This window comes from Trichomycterus rosablanca, chromosome 17, assembly GCF_030014385.1.
Source record: "Trichomycterus rosablanca isolate fTriRos1 chromosome 17, fTriRos1.hap1, whole genome shotgun sequence".
Lineage (NCBI taxonomy): Eukaryota > Metazoa > Chordata > Actinopteri > Siluriformes > Trichomycteridae > Trichomycterus > Trichomycterus rosablanca.
Genome location: NC_086004.1, coordinates 3,831,331 through 3,851,216, shown reverse-complemented (window position 1 = coordinate 3,851,216; position 19,886 = coordinate 3,831,331). Strand labels below are relative to the sequence as shown.

Sequence of the window (19,886 nt, the reverse complement as noted above, 5' to 3'; positions counted from 1 at the left end):
GAAATAAATGCATATTGAGATAAAAGTGAATAATAGTGTGATGTTGCATTATGCTTCTACAATATCGTGGACACTCTGATCATGTAACACAAATAAAATGTAATGGTTTGTAAACCTAGCACATGTCATAACTATAATGATTCCTATTTAAAAAAAATAATTACAGCTAGTATGTACAACACACACATATAGATTGGTAGATTGGTATAACAAGCATTGCAGGTTAATTACTGAATTATTACATTGATGATCTTTGTGGGATCTGATTGACCACAACTGGATAAATTTTGGATTTATTAATCGGAATTCAAGTAATGGTTTGGTTGGTTTTATAAGAATTACAGCTTGCATTTCAACTGTACATTGTACAATAAGTGTTGCAGGTCAGTTGTGGGTTATAACAGTAATGATTTTGCAGTCTACTGTAGTTGTAATATGTTTTTTTTTACAATTGTCACATATGGCGATATCGAATTAACATCTAGATAGTAGAATGACGTGTAATATAAATTTCAGTTAATAACACAAATTTCAACTGGATGTAATAATTGCAAATTAATTGGCCTTTATATTATTGTTTGATGTTATATAAACAACATCAAACAAAATTGTGTAAAAGTGAAGCACTGAAATGTTAGGATGTCCAATAATAAACCAAATTTGAATATTGCCTTATGACTGTGATTAACCATCAGATGCGTAAATAATGATAATCAAATGTAAACTATGGCATAAAACTTTAAATCTAAGTCACAATTTCACACTATTACGTATTGTTTGTGTACCGTTTGGCAAAAGCTGTAACTTATATTTTAGCTCATACATTTTTATTTAACATTATTGGGTATGAAATAGGTTAACAGTATTAAGCTATGTATTAATGTTATAACTTGTGTCATGTCTTTCCTTTGTCATTTTTAACAAAGATTGTAGTGCAGACAGACGTTCAATTCACCATACTGTCAAAGTCTTAAATAGGGTGCTCCTTGTAAAGTTATATTTTTAAAGAAATACATTACAGGAATATAGGTATAACATAAGGTCAACAAGAAATTATTAAGGAATATTGAGATTTGATAGTGTTTCGGTATGGTCTGATTTTATGAACTATACTGATCATCCACATGCATAGGAAAACTTTTCTTGTGACCTGCTGACAGTTCATGTGAAGTATTTAATTATGTTGATATAAATTTGAGTTTAAACGTATCACCAACTTTTAATTGTACTCCATATGACAGGTTCATAAGTTAATATCACAACTATGATTAATAATATTTGAGAAATACCTACTATGGGCCAACCAGGGACATTAACTAGATATTATTTTTTTCATTATGTTGTTCTAAAAATGTGATGAGTAAAATTAGAAACAAAAAAAACAAGGATCATTTTCATTTTTTTAATACGTGACCATCACGTAATAGTCATAGTCGTAAATAACAAAATACATAAGATTCATAAATCAACATCAGAAACCGTATGTACAAGAACAATGTTACAAATGTACAAGTCTTTATAAAACAAAGACGTCGAAACGAACCACTCGGTTGTTGTAGGCAGTCTTTACATGAATGTAACACTTACATTTTGCACATTAATAGTAACACTTCACTGATTATTGTCCATGATTGCTGAGCAGACTCTAATGAGCTGCTATAACGTGGAAGAGTTCAGTTTCGTAGCTGCTTCCTTTGACGTGGGTGTTGCGTAGTAGCACCGACACGTTCACACTGCTCGGGTTTCAACAGGCTGTGTTCCAAATGGCTCCTCGCACCCTAGACTAGGGTACATCACGGTGCCAATGCGGAACATGCAATAATACAACATGTAGTGCACTTCGCGATGAGCCAGTGTGAGATTGGGACGCCGCCAGTACAACACAAGCAGACTTGTGTGTAGCCCGCTCGATAGATAGTACATGATTGGGAAGTCCCAAAACCACGTGTTTCAGAGTAAACCGGCCCGGGTAAAAGAATTACCCAAATACCCACTTAAACCAGCACGCGTGAACGTTAAAAACAAACCTAAACAGTCTTAAAATGCGACGATCGCTGTGCTCCATGGGTTTAGGTTCTTGAGCATTTGATCGCAGCAGATCTGCCCTGAATCGGTGCTCGTATCCGAGTCCTGCGAGTCCTCCTTCGCTCCGTCTTTACTCAAAAGTCCTGAAAAACTGGAGCCGAAAATGGTGATAAGGTTCGACACGTTACCAGTGTCCATCTCCTCGGTTTCTTGCTCAACGCTGGCGGCTACTTTGGTCCGTTTTAGAGGAGAATCGGAGACTGCGGGGGATTTTTCAGCGCCTCGCTTCCTGCCTGAAGGCTTCTGTGAATCCCCTTCTGCTGGTGAAACCGCGGTAGCGTCCACAGTGGATTCGCACTCCGTTGTAGACTCGGTATTATCCGACTCCACCGGCGAAGCAGAAACATCCACCTGAACACCAGACTCCGTGGATTCGCGCTGTGCCTGGACTGAATCCGAACCGTCGGATGGTTGGTCGGAGTTGGTCTGCTCGGACCGGGATTCCTGCACCACCTCTGGCCGCTCGGCGTCTGCAGGCGTCGTGGGGGAATCCTTAATCTGCTGGGAGTCCATTAGATCCCACTCCTTGGTCTCTTCGTGCTGGGGAGTCAGACAAAGCCCGCTGTAATAGTCGCTGAGGTAGACCTGTCTGGCGCTCCGGAGGACCAGAGACACCAGGAGGTTCTTGTGGAGCTTGATGCCGCCGCGTTGTACTCGGGAATTGTAGATCTTCCCCAAAGAAATGCTCATTATCCTGTGCGCCTCCACTTTGAACTCCATAGCTGGATTGCTTTCCCAGTATACGTCCAAAAAAAGCGTTCAGATGTTTATCATCAAACCTCGATTATCATTGAGGCGAAAATCATCAAAAAAATCATCAAAATAGTAACAGTACCAGATCACTTTAAATCGACCGTTACTACAAATACAGCTCGTAAAGCACTAAATTCCTCTGCTAGAACGTTTCTACTCGTTCCTGTTATGCTTTAAAGTCCAGTGACGTTAGAAATTAAAACACCAGCGCCGCATGACCGAACAAAATAAATAAACTGGCGCTATTTGTGTCGTCGAGCTCGAACAGCTTCCTTTATTCTCCGCTTTACCCAACAACAGCCTAGAGAGGAATGAGACCGTTTCTATTTTTAGCCGGTTTTTATACTCAAACGTAAGCGCTCGTGTCAGCCAATCCCGTCGCGAGTTACACGACACCAACGGTCTTTTTTCAGCCCCGCCAAATCGATCCGGACCAATCAGAGATCGATATGTAAATGAGTTACGTTTAAATACGAACGTGGAAGAACCGTTTAAAGGGACAGAACTGTTTTTCAGGGGAATAAAGAAAACACTATTAAATAATAAACGCAGTTTCACAAATATATGTTGTTTATATTTAACGGTTTTACTCTAACGCTGATATACAAGCGCTGTGGATTTATTATCGTTTTAAATATTGTTTAATTATTACAATACTAGCAGTTTGTTTGTTTGTTTATTAGGATTTTAACGTCATGTTTTACACTTTGGTTACATTCATGACAGGAACGGTAGTTACTCATTACACAAGATTCATCAGTTCACAAGGTTATATCAAACACAGTCATGGACAATTTTGTATCTCCAATTCACCTCACTTGCACGTCGTTGGACTGTGGGAGGAAACCGGAGCTCCCGGAGGAAACCCACGCGGACACGGGGAGAACATGCAAACTCCACACAGAAAGGACCCGGACCGCCCCACCCGGGGATCGAACCCAGGACCTTCGTGCTGTGAGGCGACAGTGCTACCCACTTAACCACCGTGCCGCCCCACAACACTAGCAGAGGAACAGTGATAACTGAATATGTATTCATGTATTTATTACAAATTTGGCCTGGTCAGGGTCACAGTGATACACTGGGAGCAAGTCATGAATATACCTCGACAACACCAGTCCATCACAGCCTAACTCCTTCACACCTTGGGGCAATCTGGAGTAACCAATCTATCTTCTGCAGTTTTTGGAATACTGTCTAGAGAACACTAACATAGACACGAAAGACCAAATGCTCCAAAAAACTCCTTGTTGACAATGACCACAAGCTAAACCTCGCTCAAAATTTGACAATTACATGTTTATTACTCAGATATTTACTCAGACATTTCAACCTCACGTTTAACATGGGGCGGCACGGTGGCTAAGTGGGTAGCACTGTCGCCTCACAGCAAGAAGGTCCTGGGTTCGATCCCCGGGTGGGGCGGTCCGGGTCCTTTCTGTGTGGAGTTTGCATGTTCTCCCCGTGTCCGCGTGGGTTTCCTCCGGGAGCTCCGGTTTCCTCCCACAGTCCAAAGACGTGCAAGTGAGGTGAATTGGAGATACAAAATTGTCCATGACTGTGTTCGATATAACCTTGTGAACTGATGAACCTTGTGTAATGAGTAACTACCGTTCCTGTCATGAATGTAACCAAAGTGTAAAACATGACGTTAAAATCCTAATAAACAAACAAACAAACTCATTTAACATGAGACTCTTTAATGTAATAAACTGTTAGTGAGCAGTCATATCGAGCATATTGCATCAGAACTCAAATTAGTTTGTTTATAATTGAAACCATTATGTTTTGTTTCATAACTAAGGGACAGTGGTAGTCTAGTAGGGCTATCAACTGAAAGGTTGAGAGTTTAAATCCCAGCTCTGCCATGCAGCCACTGTTGGGCCCTTGAGCAAGGCCCTTAACCCTCTCTGCTCCAGGGGCGCCGTACAAAGGCTGACCCTGCGCTCTGATATGTAAAGAAAGAATTTCGTTGTACTGTACAGATGTATCTAAATAAATAAAGGCATTCTATTTCATTCTAAACTGATACGGAACTACGAAACCACAACAAAATATGATTTGTGTCGTGATCTGCTTAGCTGTGCCAGCCTTATTTAGAAACAGTAAATTAGGCTAGTATATTAATATACTGTAACTTATGAGTAATTAGTGGCACGATCCGCACACCCACTAAGGCATAGTAATCCGTCATGCTTTTATCTGTAAGCGGTAAAGGCGTAAAGGTAAAGGTGTTGTTAAGGTCATTTAACAACACCCAACAAAACAAGCCAGTCTGTCTTTATTTTAGACGTATCAGACACTAGATTTGATTCTCTTGTTAAACAATTTTGTTTTAGTGTGACATAACATGGTATGTACAATGGTACAGATTATTAAATAATGATCAGTGCACCTTCAAAAGCAATAGTAATGATAAATTATTTATTAATTGTAATTGTAATAGTTTTTATAGGGAAATCTAGATGTGTTTTAAACTATTGATTTATATATTGTACATATATATATATATATATATATATATATATATATATATATATATATATATATGCTGTTAAAAACAGTGTGTTGTTTTGCTTGGGTATCTTGTGTATGAAGAATAAAGTGGTTACTTCCCCTTTTATTTTTCCCCACTATCTTCCTGTAGTGATGTAATGGTGTGTGTGTGTGTGTGTGTGTGTGTGAGTGTGAGTGTGTGAGTGTGTGTGAGTGTATACGTGTGTCACGTGATGACTATTGTGCAAACCTGCTGCAGTGTGGGTTTGTGTGAATGGAGCCGTTAGTAGTGAAGGGGGAAGGGGAGGAAAGATCACCGAGTTCTGGTTTAAATAAACAGTTATCCAAATGGAACACCTATTGAATAAATACAAGCGAACTGAACCTGTTTAAAAGCTTGTGCATTTATCAGACCATTTTTGCTAACTGGGTTAGATTCGTACTGAAAACAAGACATGTATGGCGTGACGTAATGAGCTCAGTGATTGTTGACAGACTGTTTTTATTTGCTCAAAAGATTAAGGCGACCCTCAAATCACACATCCGATCTTGATGAATGAAAGATTAAGGTTGAAAATCTTTACTGACATTGCGTAATTTGTTGAGGACAAAATGATGTAACAGCTGTCAATGGAAACCCATTGAGCCCTGGAGTCGAATTCTAAAGTCAAAATCAAATTTAAAAAACAAAGTAAGAAAGTAATGTGACTTATTACTGTGTATGGCGGTGGTATGTATGAAACGGTGGATTGTGTTCTGGGGAATCTCCTCCCGGACCTGGATCAGGGCATCAGTGACCTCATGGATAGTCTGTGGCGCTACTTGGTGGCTTCGGATGCAAAGTGGTTTTCAGTTGGATTCAGTCTGAGGAACATGAGAAACCTGTGAATCCTGTGCAACCTGAATGGGCTGCAGGTATCACATCATGCTACCAGTAGTGGACACTAGCAAAATGCAAAACTAGAGAAAAATCAGTCAGAAAGGATAAAGACAGAGTAATTGTCTGTTGTCATTACAAGCAAAACAATTCCCTTTTTGAGGGTTGTCTTGCTGTTGGTGTTGCACATGTTGTTACAATCATTTGCACCAAAGTTGGTCTGGCCGAAGGGGTGGCTAAAGCCCTGCAATGGATTGGCACCCTATCCAAGAGATTCTTGCCTTGCACCCAGTGTTTCCAGGTGGAACCAGACCAGGCTATTGGAGTTCTTCTACTCAAAGTTGTTAATCCATGTGTTTTTGGCCATATTTGTGCAGAATGGCACAATCATGCTGGACACAGTCGTGCTATCCTTCCATAAACTGTTGTCAACACTTTATCCAGGTCTAGAATGTGGTGAGTCTGGTTTCACCAAGAAACACTGGGTGCAAGGCAGGAGTACCCTGGACAAGGTGCCAATCCATCGCAATGCTTTAATCTTATGTATATTTAAGTCTACTGCAGAATACTTTATCACAAAATAAAATTAAAACAAGTTTTCTATTAACCTTTATTTAATTTTTATTGGTTCTTTATTTAAATGAGCCAAATATAACCGGGATCCACACTAGTCAGTAACTGCTACTAGGCTGTGGTTTAGGTATCACTGTGAATGAGCAATCCACATAAATTATTTAATCATTTTAAGCATTGCAGTTAATAATGCATGAGGACCGAGCTGGTGACAGTGAATTTCAGTAGCCTTCCTAACTGACTGCAAGTAGAGTTCTGCTTAAACATGCCCTGTATTACTTGTCCTGACATGCCACGACATGTTTTAAAAGTGGGAAACGGGGAGTAGCTAGTGGTCATCATTACACTCATGAAAAAAATGTTGGATTGTATTTGCACCAGTTATATTTTTTCTTATGCTTGTTAAATTCTTTGATTGTTTTTGTAAATAATAAAGGAGCACGTTTTTACTTTACTGTATTCTCAGCAAAATAAAACATTATACTTAGGAATCTATTGTGAAACTAGTTTTACTATAACACACAGTTATAGTCCTTGCTGATGTTATGCCAATCCTGTTGCCTATAATCAGTGATCAGGACTGTAATACTGGCTTGGTGTTGCATCTGGTAGATTGAGTGTCACACAGTAACAAGTGTGTTGGGTTCTTGAACTTTGTATTTGACAACGGTGTCAATGTTTTTCCAGGTATTCCAAGCTTTCACATTCCAAATAAGAAGATAGACTGGCTGCTCTAAATTGCCCTTATGTATAAGTAAGTAAGTAAGTGTGTGATGTCCTGTAATGCAGTACCAGTCCGTGAGTAATTTAATACTGGTGTGCAAAGAAAGAATAACTAAATAGAGATCGCTAGAAAAGCAGTTTTCACTGCTTCTATTTTGGGTGTTATCTTCTCATATCAACCCTAGGTGGGAGCAGCGTCTCGTTGCAGCTAAAAAAGCTCATTTTATATCATTTGTCAGCAATATTATTACATCCTCCCTCCCCCGCAGGTCCGTGAAATTGTATCTTATATGAAACCAGTCCGTGGTGCAAAAAAGGTTGGGGATTGCTGCTGTAATGGATTTGCGTTCTGTCCAGGGTGTATGATTGCGGAGAAGAACTGGACCCTCCCTGTCCCTGACCAGGACGAATTTGTATCTGAAAAATAATAATAATGATTAAATGTGTTGTGATTTAACTCAGTTTTGTGTATTATGTCTTGTTTAATGAACCACAAGTATTTAGTCTGACAACTACACATCAAATCAAATCAAATCAAATTAAATCAAGGTTTACTTCTCACATACATAGTCATACACAGTACAACTGGCAGTGAAATGCTTTTGTGACTGCTCCGCCACAGTAATTAAAAAAATCTACAAAATAGTTAAAATATATATTATACAAAAAAGTATAGAAATGTTTTTAAACGTAAGAATGTAGAAACATTAGAAAAATTAACAATATAATTAAAAAGAGCAATTTAAAGTGAACAAGTGTGTAAAGTGACAAGTAGTGCAGAAATTGTGCAACATAATGCTATACAGATGTGATTAATACATAATTACCAATCTATACATATATATATATATATATATATATATATATATATATATATATATATATATATATATATATATATATATAGTATATATAAACTGTATACATACATATGTCCACATATATACACATATATAAGGGTGGCACACAGCAACAAAGGTTTTTTGATACTGCAGTTTGCTTCCATCTTCCTAAAACGTACATAATGTAAACTGGCTGATCTTAATTGTGAATTAGTAATAAATGTATTAGTGGGTCATTCTTTGGTGAATTGGCATCATGTCCAGGGTGTGTTCCTGCCATAGGTCCAGAGTTGTAGAGACCCTGGTCAGACAAAAAGCAGTATAAATAACGATTTTACTGCTTTATCAGACAGCACAAATGCATGAATCATTTTAAAAAGCACTACACATGCGGATAAATAAGTTTATTGTTTTTTTCACAGTGCTGCTGTATTGAAGCTGGACCTGTCTGAGCCGGAAATGGTCACTCAGTGAGTATGTGAGTAAGCAATGGCGCTTGGGCAGAGAGCGCTGCAGTTCCTCATGTAAGCATCTCCACACGTCGTTGTGTCTGTACATCATACAGAACAGAGAAACAACGACTGGAATTCAGGGCATGATTTAATCTTATGGAGCATTAATGTGAGCAGCATCATGTCGATGGAAGACCCGTTTTTCGTGGTGAAAGGGTGAGTAATTACGTTCAACTGTAGCTGTACCATGGCTAACAAAAGCACTAGCTTAACTTAAGCCGCAGTTTAAATGTCACACGAATAACATTATTTCGCTGGCACACAGACCCGTAAATATTGGCATTAATAACGTGGTTTTAAGCTCTACTTACTTTTGCTTGTGTACTAAAATGTTACCTACAGACTTGAGCTAAAACAAATATAAGTTAGCTGGCTAGCTAACGATAGTTCACGGTATTCCGCACACTTTTTGTAAATAAACCCAACAGCTGGACTCATAATGGCAATCTTTAATTGTACCTGTATTTGAAGTTTTTATATGTTTACTAGTATTATTATAATACCATACACTTAAAAAGCAAATGTTTACTCATTGTTTCTTAAAAAGGGCCAGCTGTAGTCTAGTGGTTAAGGTACTGGACCAGTGATCAGAGGGTTGCTGGTTCAAGTCCCACCACTGCCAGGTTGCTGCTGTTGGACCCTTGAGCAAAGCCCTTAACCCTCAATTGCTCAGACTATTTACTGTAACTGTAATGTTGGTCACTTTGGATAAAGGTGTCTGCTAAATGCTGAAAATGTAAATGTAAAATGTCATACAGTGCTGATTGATCTTTATCCTACATTAATAATCTCACACTAACATTTATTCCTGTGTTTCTTTATGTTTTTTATAGACACGCCCTTAAAAGTTACTGTAACCTGCTCTTGTGAGAGATATGTACTGTATGTCCATTTTATCAGCTCCACTTACCATATAGAAGCACTTTAAAGTTCTACACTTACTGACTGTAGTCCATCTGTTTCTCTACATACCTTTATAACCTGCTTTCACCCTGTTCTTCAATGGTCAGGACCCCCACAGGACCACCACAGAGCAGGTATTATTTAGGTGGTGGATCATTCTCAGCACTGCAGTGACACTGACATGGTGGTGGTATGAGTTGATCGGACACAGCAGCGCTGATGGAGTTTTTAACTACCGTGTCCACTCACTGTCCACTCTATTAAACACTCCTAACTAGTTGGTCCACCTTGTAGATGTAAAGTCAGAGACGATCGCTCATCTATTGCTGCTGTTTGAGTCGGTCATCATCTAGACCTTCATTAGTGGTCACACGCCCCACGGGGCGCTGTTGGCTGGATCTTTTTGGTTGGTGGACTATTCTCAGTCCAGCAGTGACAGTGAGGTGTTTTAAAACTCCAGTAGTGCTGCTATGTCTGATCCACTCATACCAGCACAACACACACTAACACACCACCACCATGTCAGTGTCACTGCAGTGCTGAGAATCATCCACCACCCAAATAATACCTGCTCTGTGGTGGTCCTGACCATTGAAGAACAGCATGAAAGGGGGCTAGCAAAGCATGCAGAGAACTATGGACTACAGTCAGTAATTGTAGAACTACAAAGTGCTTCTATATGGTAAGTGGAGCTGATAAAGTGGACAGTTGGTGTAGAAACAAGGAGGTGGTTTTAATGTTATGGTTGATGGGTGTACATATTCCTTACAAGAGCAGGTTACAGTTACTACTATTATGTACTTTTACTACTATGTCTGTAAAACATATAGAGATAAGCAGGAAATAAATATTATTTTGAGTGTGAGATTATTGATGTAGGATGAAGATCTACCAGCACTGTACTAAATTTTGAGAAACGAAGAGTAAACATTTGCGTTTTTCAGTGTATGGTATTACCATGTTGGATTTTATTGCTTTGCTGGAACACCACATTATCTCCAAGATTCATGTTCAAGACTGTTTAAGGTTTGGTTAAATTGTAAGGGTCTTCTTTCATTATTATTCTGGCCACTTTCTGTAATAAAACAACTTTAAAGCGTTGATGATTCCAGATTTAACAGCTGGGTTTGTATCCTTGATTTTTGGTCACTGTGGCCCAGTAACTCTAAGAAAACCCTTTTTAGATCATCTGATGACAAAATCTCTTTTTCTTTTTCGCAACATAAACTTTTATGAGCTTTAGCAAGTGAATTATTTGTTTTGTGGAAATACTGCTCATCTGGCATGTGTCATCAAGTTTGGCATGTGTCACTAAAAATAATACAACGTTCTACCGAGGCCGATCACATAAACACAAAGGTTAAACATGTATTTTATTAATTAAGGACATTTTGTTCATCCACAGGACAAAAGGGCTCACTGAACGGTTTAATCAGTATAAACTGTATGTAACTTGAGACATATTTACTTTGTTCTAGGGAGGTTCAGAAGGCTGTTAACACAGCTCAAGGTCTGCATCAGAGATGGACAGAGCTGCTACACGATCCTGGTAGTGCCACCAAGGAGGAGATCGACTGGACCACCAATGAGCTAAGAAACAGCTTGAGGTCCATTGAGTGGGACCTGGAAGACTTGGATGAGACTATTAATATCCTTACAATGCTTGTAAATGCCCCTTTCCCACACAACTCAGGAAACAAGTGTTACTCTAAGTACTAATTCACTGTTAATATACCTAACAAAAGCTAAAAGTAAAGCAATTAAGACAAAACTACTGTCTCATAACAAATAAAATCTAATGAATTTATACCCACTGAATTCTGATTTACTTTTGTATTAAGTTACAGCTTCTGCCTTTCCAGTGTTCAGCGTATTTATGCATTTATGCCTGAGCAAAATTATATTTAATACAATTCCTTAATAGTGATTTTTAGGTATTGTGGAAGCAAATCCACGGAAGTTCAATCTCAATCCTATGGAGCTCAGCAAGCGGAAGGCATTTATCACCAGCACAAGGCAGACAGTTAAGGTGAGTTAACCCTGGTCTGCTTATTTATTTATTGTATATTTATTAATTATTTAGCAGGTAGGTGTGGCACCTAAAGTATACCCAGTTATTAGACCAGCTGTCTAACCACTTATTCCACCACAGTCATTTTCTCAGGTGCATACACCTTTTTTTTTGTGGCAGTGGCTGAAAAAAGGCCCTTTCATGTTCTAGCATGACCGCCCCTGTGCTCACAGTGAGGTCTATGAAGTTGAAGCAACTCCACTGGCTTGCACAGAGCCCTGACCTCAACCTTAGTCAGGTGTCTATATACTGTATGTTGGCTAAATATACCGTCGATATTGTATTATAAAAGTTGTAAAGCCTAAAGATTGATGTTTACCAATCTTTAAATCGGTTATTATTATTTATTGTTACCCTCAAATGTTGGATAACCAACAAGTAAATAAGTAAATAAACCCAAAACGAACTATATAGTTGTGACTAGACAGTGAAAAGAAGTCTTTTTTAATGACTAATTAATTATCTTTGCGTTCAATTGGATTGGATGGGATCTTTTATCAAGATTTATTTTCTTGCACAATTTACAGCACAGCTCAAATTTAGCTCGAGTGGGAGAAATGGTAGAGCTAAATCTTTATTTCCACTCTTGTATAGAAGGAATATACTGTAATGCCATCAGAGTTTATCAGATTTAGCAGGCCTTGGCACCACATTTGATCTAAATATTATTTTTTAGGAAATGAAAGACCAGATGACGACTCCAGTGGGCTTACCTTTGACAGACAAGAAAAGCAGACAGGTTTGTTCTAATGTCAGTAAACTTGAGCAGTTCATTGAAGCTGTAAAGGTTCATGCAACAATTGCAACAATTATTACTAGTCTTGCTGTTTGACAGTAATGTGTAATCGTGTTTAATTTTGCTGCCTGATGTGTGTAGACTCTTATGGGGGATAAAGCCTCTCGGGGTCCAATCTGGCAACCAGGAGGGGACAGAGGGCTGCAGTCAGCCAACTCTCAGTTTATTGATGAGCAGCAATCGCAGCAACAGGTAATAAATTACGTAGTATAGAGCTAAATGAGGTGTGTTTTCTTGTGTTTTAATGTTAACTGGTTTAATCTGGTTTTAGCTGATAGCTGCACAGCAGGATGATCAGTTGGAGTTGGTATCAGGATCCATCGGTGTGCTGAAGAACATGTCTGAAAGGATTGGACAGGAGCTCGATGAACAGGCAGTGTAAGCTATATAAATGTATCTTAACATGCATGGGACATATACACTGATAAGCCAAAACACTATGACCATTTGACAAAAGTGCAGTTAAACCAGCTCCGACCCACCGCATGGACTCCACAAGACCTCTGAAAGTGTCCTTTAGTATCTGAGACCGTGATTTTACAAACAGATCCTCATCCAAATGTAATCTTCCCCCTCAATAAAACCACACACATGCTGGTGTGAAGCCAGTGGTTAACATAATTGTATTTGCCAGTTTAAATACTGTAGATGCCAGTTGTAGCCTAGCGGTTAGGGTACTGGACCAGTAATCGAAAGGTTGCTGGTTCAAGCTCCACCACTGCCAGGTTAAGCAAGGCCCTTAAGCCTCAATTGCTTAGACTGTATACTGTCACCGAACCTTGGGTGAAAGCACCTGCCAAATGCTGAACATGTAAAATGTATCATGAAAACACAGTGCAGAACTATCTTTTGTAAAATTATATTAAGCTTATAATCGTGTCTCATCTGTGCACACATGTTTGATGCTTATCCTTTATCTCTCACTGGTGTGCAGAATGCTAGATGATTTTGGCCATGAAATGGACAACACTCAGTCCAGACTGGATAATGTTATGAAGAAGCTGGCTAAAGTCTCACACATGACGAGCGGTGAGTAACGTTTATTGCCCTTATAGCATATACATCTTCTACGTTTAATGCCTGTTCTTGGCCCACAGAAATGGAACCAAATGTGGTCCCTGTTGTAGCACATTCGCCTTAAAACTTAACGTTTTAAAGCATTTTGAAATGTGTTTTTGCTCACCACAGTATTAAGGAGTGTTTGAGTGATTGTAGCTTTCCTCCAAGGGGTTTCTGACATATTCAAATCAGCCCTTCTGATACCAACAGTCATGCCTGGTTAAAGTCATTCAGATTTATTTTTCCCAAGCTCTTGATCCATTTATGTATGATTGTATATAGATATTTTTACATGGGTTGACTGACAACAAAAAGTTTTTACACAGACTTCAGCCCTGAATTCACTTCCTGTCTATAACCACCCGAAGCTTCCTGGGGTTGATAAGGTTACAGAGCGGAAGGAAGTCATGGCTTCCTTCTGGTGGTACCCCTTTAAAGCTTTAGATGAGGAGAACAGGAAGTCTGACCTTAGGGGCTCTCAGAGGAAGCTCGGTTGGTAGACCAAGAATGAAAAGCGGAATGGTTTTTTTTTTTTTTTTTTTTCAGTCGTATCTAAAAATGATGTTGAAAAGCTTTTCAACACAAATAAGAGCACAACAAGGTGTGATAAGATACATTTATACTTGTACAGTTGCAGTCAGAAATATTCCGTTTCCCTCACCACAAAAGCTATTACTGTAATATGCATAGAATGAAATGAAAATCTGACAGAACTCTTGGTAAAAAAACCCATTTAGTTCTCCTGACAAATGTCCATCTGCACTATTATTCAACCCCAGTTCATGATCCCAGTCACATGATCAAGATTGCTGCAAAAAAACATTTGCACATCACCGACCCACTTTAATGCTTGACCGTAGGAATAGCATTCTTCTGGTCATAAGCCGTACCGTTTTTTGCACCAGACAAGCCGTTGATCCATGTGGTGCAATAAAATGATCTTCTCTCTGTGATGGCTCCTTAGTGTTCATCATGGTTCCTACACACCTTGAACACTTAAATCTCTGTGGGATGTACAGTATGTATAACACATCACAGCTGAAGCAAAGGCTAAATATATTATGCAGTGATATTATGCAGGGGTTGAAGACTATAGTATATCAATAAAATATGACATGATTCATTTTCTTTGTTCATTTGCTGCCTCATTCAATGAATAAAGGCAAAATCCAGCTCTGCAGAAAAATGTACTGTTATAAATCCTTGTTTTTTTTGAGAGTTGAATATTTTTGATTGCAACTACACACGGCCACATCGTCTTTTTGTTAAAAAAAAAAAAAGAAAGTGTAAAATTTATTTTAATTAATATGTATTCCAATGATTTTAAAAGAATTTATTGAAAAATAAATAAGCTAAATATTAACTTGGTGTTTGAACAGTACTTTTTTAGTTTTGAGGTGCTAGGCAGTATTACAAGGGCAAGGATATGAACCCCTGTACAGCCTTCTCCTCGACATACATGGCTGGTGGTAATGTTTTGACTCTGATCTCCATGATGTTGGGGTATCGCTAGATTGCTGTTAGTTTGATGGACAGCTAAGAATCTTCTACTGTTCTGATAAACCATGACCATTCCTGGTGTTTGTTTGGGCAGTTTTAAGAACACTTTTGTTACAAGCTAATACAAAATTAATTAGTCTGGATACTTTTGATAGGCTTTAAAAAATGTAATTTGAACTAATTTGGACTCCCTACCTCTACAGACCGACGACAGTGGTGTGCAATCGGCATTTTGTTGGCCATTCTTTTTGTTGTGATCATCCTGCTCATTGTTCTGTGAACGGCGTTACTCCTTACCCACAACAGCTCTCACATAAATGAATGGATTGACTAAAACAGAGGTGCTTTGAAGAATGGAAGTCACCTGTTTCTGCACTCCGGCTTATTGCGTCTCACTGTCAGCTGCTCGTGCTTTTTCTGCCTTAATTTAGGCAACTCCAGAATTCCACTGCTGTGGTACTTTAGTCTGATATTTAGTTATGTTTGTAAATATCTGTCTTGTTTGGTATTTACACAGATTAAGCCCAACAGGCTTGAAGTTGTGTGGTTTGCTTCACTTACATTTTCTGTAAGTGTGTTAATAAAAGGGGACGGAAGTTGAACTTGGTCTTGAGTCACAGGGTAAACCTGGTTTTTACTACCTTTAGCTTTTAACATATGTAATGTTAATGCTAGACACTGAATCACTGAAGTCACACCAGACCTATGTTAAAATGTTTCTGCTGATACGTAATCATTTATTTTCTCTCTTATTCTCGTGTTTATTTAAGCTTTATTTAGACATTGGTTTTTTTTTGAGGAGCTGAGGATGTTCCTGTAATTTTAGTCCTGAATCATAGATATGTGTTATCTGTTTGTCTTAGACTGTAATTTATATTAACATATAAAATTACTTAAGCTGAAGCAACTCTGTTACCAGTGTTGCTTTCATTAAAAGCTAATATACAATAATTAAACAGAAATGTGAAGCCCAGAAATATATAGTTTACTGGGTAACGAGAACTTGATAGTTCCTTGGGTGACATTTTAAGACAGCCCATCGTAAACTTGGCGAAACCTCATACCATGTTCTTATTAAAATCATCAAAAAAGAGTTTAAATTAACATTAACCAAAAGAAGTGATGGAATTTGTTAGTTATTGGGTAAATTATTAACATCCCTAGTCATCATACAAGCAGAATTGTAACTTAACAGATGTGTTAGAAAAGATTTTGCTTGTCCACATCCTACTTTAGTCCTTTTTAATGATCATTATTAACAACAATTATTAATAATTATTTCTAACTTATGAAGCTAAAATCATTGTGAACACTGGAGTTTTTTTCAAAACCAGATTTTCTTTTCTTTGGGTGTTTGAATAACAGCACTAATGTGAAATGAACCACTGTAATATTGTATTTATGTGTTGGCATTTGTTTATTTTCTCATCATTTCTTAAAGAATTTAGTTTAAAATACATGAATTCGAGTGACTGAGACTTAAAACTGTTTATGATGTATTAAGAAGATGTATCTACTGCAAATGACTGATATGCAGCAAACTATGCTGCAGATCTTGAGCTCTTGATCTGCGTCCTGTATGTTAGTCAGCACTCGTTTGCCTTGCAGTTCATTTTAAACAGTCTTTGTGTCCTAGGCCTTAATTCCAAATGGCAAGTTTGGCTTAGGTTACTTTGAAGGCTGTTTGGTCCTAGAACAACAAGGAGGTAAAACTTTTAAGACAATATGTCTTTATTGACACTGTACAAGTACAATGAGATATTGTTTGACTTATCTGTGAAAACTAGTGATATCGGCTAGACAGAGGCATTACTAACAACAAACTTCATTTCTTTTTGTTGCTTCTTTTTATGGAATATCCGGAAATGTCATATTTGTGAAACTTTTTGTACCAAGTCATCCATGTAATAAGTATCTCAGAAACAAAACTGTATCTTTTTATTGTTTTAACATGACTATTGTTAAAATGGTCTGCTTTTTTAAAGACATCATCAGGTCTGCAAGGGCTCATTGTCCACGGATGTATTCTAAGCTGCAAATTCTTGTGATTTTGACTGACATGCTATCGATTGTCTTCAAACATGTCAGCATCTTACATGTGATCTCCTTTTAATGAGCTGGTATCTCTACTAAGAACATGACAGTATTGGTATCTGCCAGTAGTCAGAGCTATATAATAAACAAAGTGTAATGGGACGGTTTTAGTTATAACTGCTTTAGCAATATAGTCGAAACAAAAAACACTGTATGACTCTTATAAGATAGATAGACAGACAGACAGACAGATACTTTATTAATCTCGAAGGATGACCTGGATGATCGTCTATTCATTAATTAAAATAGAGAAAAGTAGAACATCTACTTTTGATTTGCTTCATTTCAGTTTATTAGATAAAATTATCTAGTATTGACCAAAAGCTGCTAGGAAGTTAAATCACTACTTAGCTGGTGCCTTAGGATGACGTTTTTACTGTGCAGCATTGTGTATGTGAAATTATTTACCACTATGGCTACATTTGCCATTTTCTTCACTTAACAGACCTGCAGAGGTGTGTTAGAATCAGTATTGTTAAAAGTATAAGTAATAACATTTCATCATCTTAATAATGTCATGATTTTATCAAACACTTAACATTCTCCTTAGTATTTGCTCTTATTCCTCTGCGATATAATATAAATCATTAAGGACTATCTCAAGGACTAAAAATGTTAACTCTGGATTGGCACTCTGTCCAGGGTTCTCCTGCCTTGCGCCGAGCGTTTCCTGGTCAAACCGCTCTTGATGCGACTTTGACCAGGATAAAGCGGTTGTCGAAAATGAAGACTATAAAAACTAATTGCACAAGTAAGTCATTGCTTGAAAGGATCAGTAGTGACATGATGTAAATATGGCAGTCACTGGGCTTTAATTATTTCCTATTGTTTGTAATTTGTTGCTGTTAAATGTATTTGTAAAAATAAACTTTAGTTTTTTCCCTCATCTTTTCTTTTCAACACATTTTTAATTAAATTACATTTAATCACACCAATGTGTAACTGAATTCTTATTAATGCATTAAAAGCAGATTGCTGTTAAACCACTATGGTGTCACTGATTCATTTAGCGCACAGGGACACAACAGATTCTAGCACAGGTTGTGCATTTACTACACAAGTTATTTAATTAATTATAGAGGTATCTGGTAACTCAACATCCCCTAAACTCAAAATCTTTGAAACTCAAAGATTTTCGTCAAGATATTTGTACCCTTAAACTCAACATGTTCAGTTTCTTTAAAAATGTATTAACACGTTATGCATTAACAGGTTTCGCAAACATCCTTGTGCTTCCAGAACCAACAGACGTCGAGTTTCAAGGTACCACTGTAGTTAAATCAGGTATGTTTGAGCATAAGAAAATCTGAAACTGTCACTTTAGATCCTAAATTGCACCCCAGTGTTAGTTTTAATTTTTTGTACACTTATTAATTGGACAACTTGTAAAATATATATATATATATTTTAACCTTTATTTAATGAGTAAAAATTTAATTACTAAAATGTAAGTGTCTCTTAAATGAATCTACTGGTTGAAAATGCAATTATTTGTTTATATAAGACTGGTAAAGACGAGTTCTCGCATTGAGAACCGGATCGGTGGACCTAAATCAGTACCCTGTTGAAATGCTTGACTGTTTCTGTGAACATTGCCGTTTTCTTTGACCCGACTGGTGCATTTGATAGTGACTGATGCAGTTTGCTTATTGATCCACACAGAACAGGGAAGGGTGCAGGGACTCTAGTAAAAAGGGGCTTTTGACCTCATTCCCATGGCAGGTGGTCCTCTCCTCCCCAATGTTTTGCTCTGGCTGGGAACTGATTCCTTATTCACACCTGAGGCCCTTGATGTGGAATATTTTACATAATTAAAAACCAAGTATTTATTTTGATGTGAGATGTGGTCAGTGTAAGGCCACTGTGCTGGCAGTATTTATGATTTATGTTATTCTTAAAGGTCTAGTCTTCCTAAAATTAAAAGCTTCTGATGTGCTTTGATGATTCATGTTTTGACTGCGATCATAATGTTGATCTGGCAGCCTGCTGGTACATGAAGGAATAATTTGGCACGATTGTGGCAACATTTGCAACCGGATGAAGACGAGCCATCTTACATAGCTGGAGGGGTGCTAATTATAGAGCGTATGTGTGTGTGTAAGCGTGTTGTGAGGACGGCAGGTGCAGGATGCAGGTCCCCCATTCAGACCCTTTAATCTGGGGGCAAGTGTAGGGGACAGCTGAGCCCCAACTGCTCCGTGGGGAGGAGGGGGATGGGCTGTGGGAGACAGTCCTCAGACAGCTTGGCTCATTAGCATTGCAATGCAGACTCATTGCAATGCAGAGAACGCACACATTCACCATTAAAGAAAACATAAGCGGGATCTGCGTACAGACATATTTTTACTGCCTGATGAACGGTGTGATGTTAATAAAGGCAGCTAACAACCACTGCTACTCATCAGTAAACATTTTACTTATTGTGGAATATGTATTTTTGACTATGCAGGGTTTACCTCGCCAAAGGACAAACAGATAAACAGGTAAAATAACTCTGGTAATCACCTTTTTAAATCAGTTCTGTCTTACATTTACATTTTTGGCATTTAGCAGACGCCTTTGTCCAAAGCGACTTATACAGTATACAGTCTGAGCAATTGAG

General features: G+C 38.1%; 2 protein-coding genes across 6 annotated transcripts in view; one reads left to right on the top strand and one right to left on the bottom strand.

Moving 5' to 3' along the window:
- Positions 1–1,391: 1,391 nt before the first annotated feature.
- On the bottom strand, positions 1,392–3,140 carry ier5 (immediate early response 5). Its single transcript, XM_063012814.1, has one exon. It carries the CDS (start codon positions 2,803–2,805, stop codon positions 2,038–2,040), a length of 768 nt encoding a protein of 255 aa, XP_062868884.1. The 5' UTR covers positions 2,806–3,140; the 3' UTR covers positions 1,392–2,037.
- Positions 3,141–8,831: 5,691 nt separating this feature from the next.
- stx6 (syntaxin 6) overlaps positions 8,832–19,886 on the top strand; it is a 23,052-nt gene continuing 11,997 nt past the window's right edge. For 2 of the 5 annotated variants that reach the window (XM_063012807.1, XM_063012803.1), the window contains exons 1-8: positions 8,832–9,017; positions 11,243–11,412; positions 11,699–11,793; positions 12,512–12,586; positions 12,713–12,823; positions 12,903–13,009; positions 13,566–13,660; positions 18,524–18,568. In XM_063012807.1, coding sequence (XP_062868877.1) covers positions 8,983–9,017; positions 11,243–11,412; positions 11,699–11,793; positions 12,512–12,586; positions 12,713–12,823; positions 12,903–13,009; positions 13,566–13,660; positions 18,524–18,568 — 733 coding nt within the window. In that variant the 5' untranslated portion in view covers positions 8,832–8,982. Of the gene's footprint in view, positions 9,018–11,242; positions 11,413–11,698; positions 11,794–12,511; positions 12,587–12,712; positions 12,824–12,902; positions 13,010–13,565; positions 13,661–15,393; positions 15,793–18,523; positions 18,569–19,886 lie in introns of those variants that run through there. The other 3 variants (XM_063012804.1, XM_063012806.1, XM_063012805.1) reach the window with 3 other exon arrangements.

Bases quoted from the DNA above. Each gene is read 5' to 3' on its own strand.
- ier5 (XM_063012814.1), bottom strand. From the start codon at position 2,805: ATGGAGTTCAAAGTGGAGGCGCACAGGATAATGAGCATTTCTTTGGGG.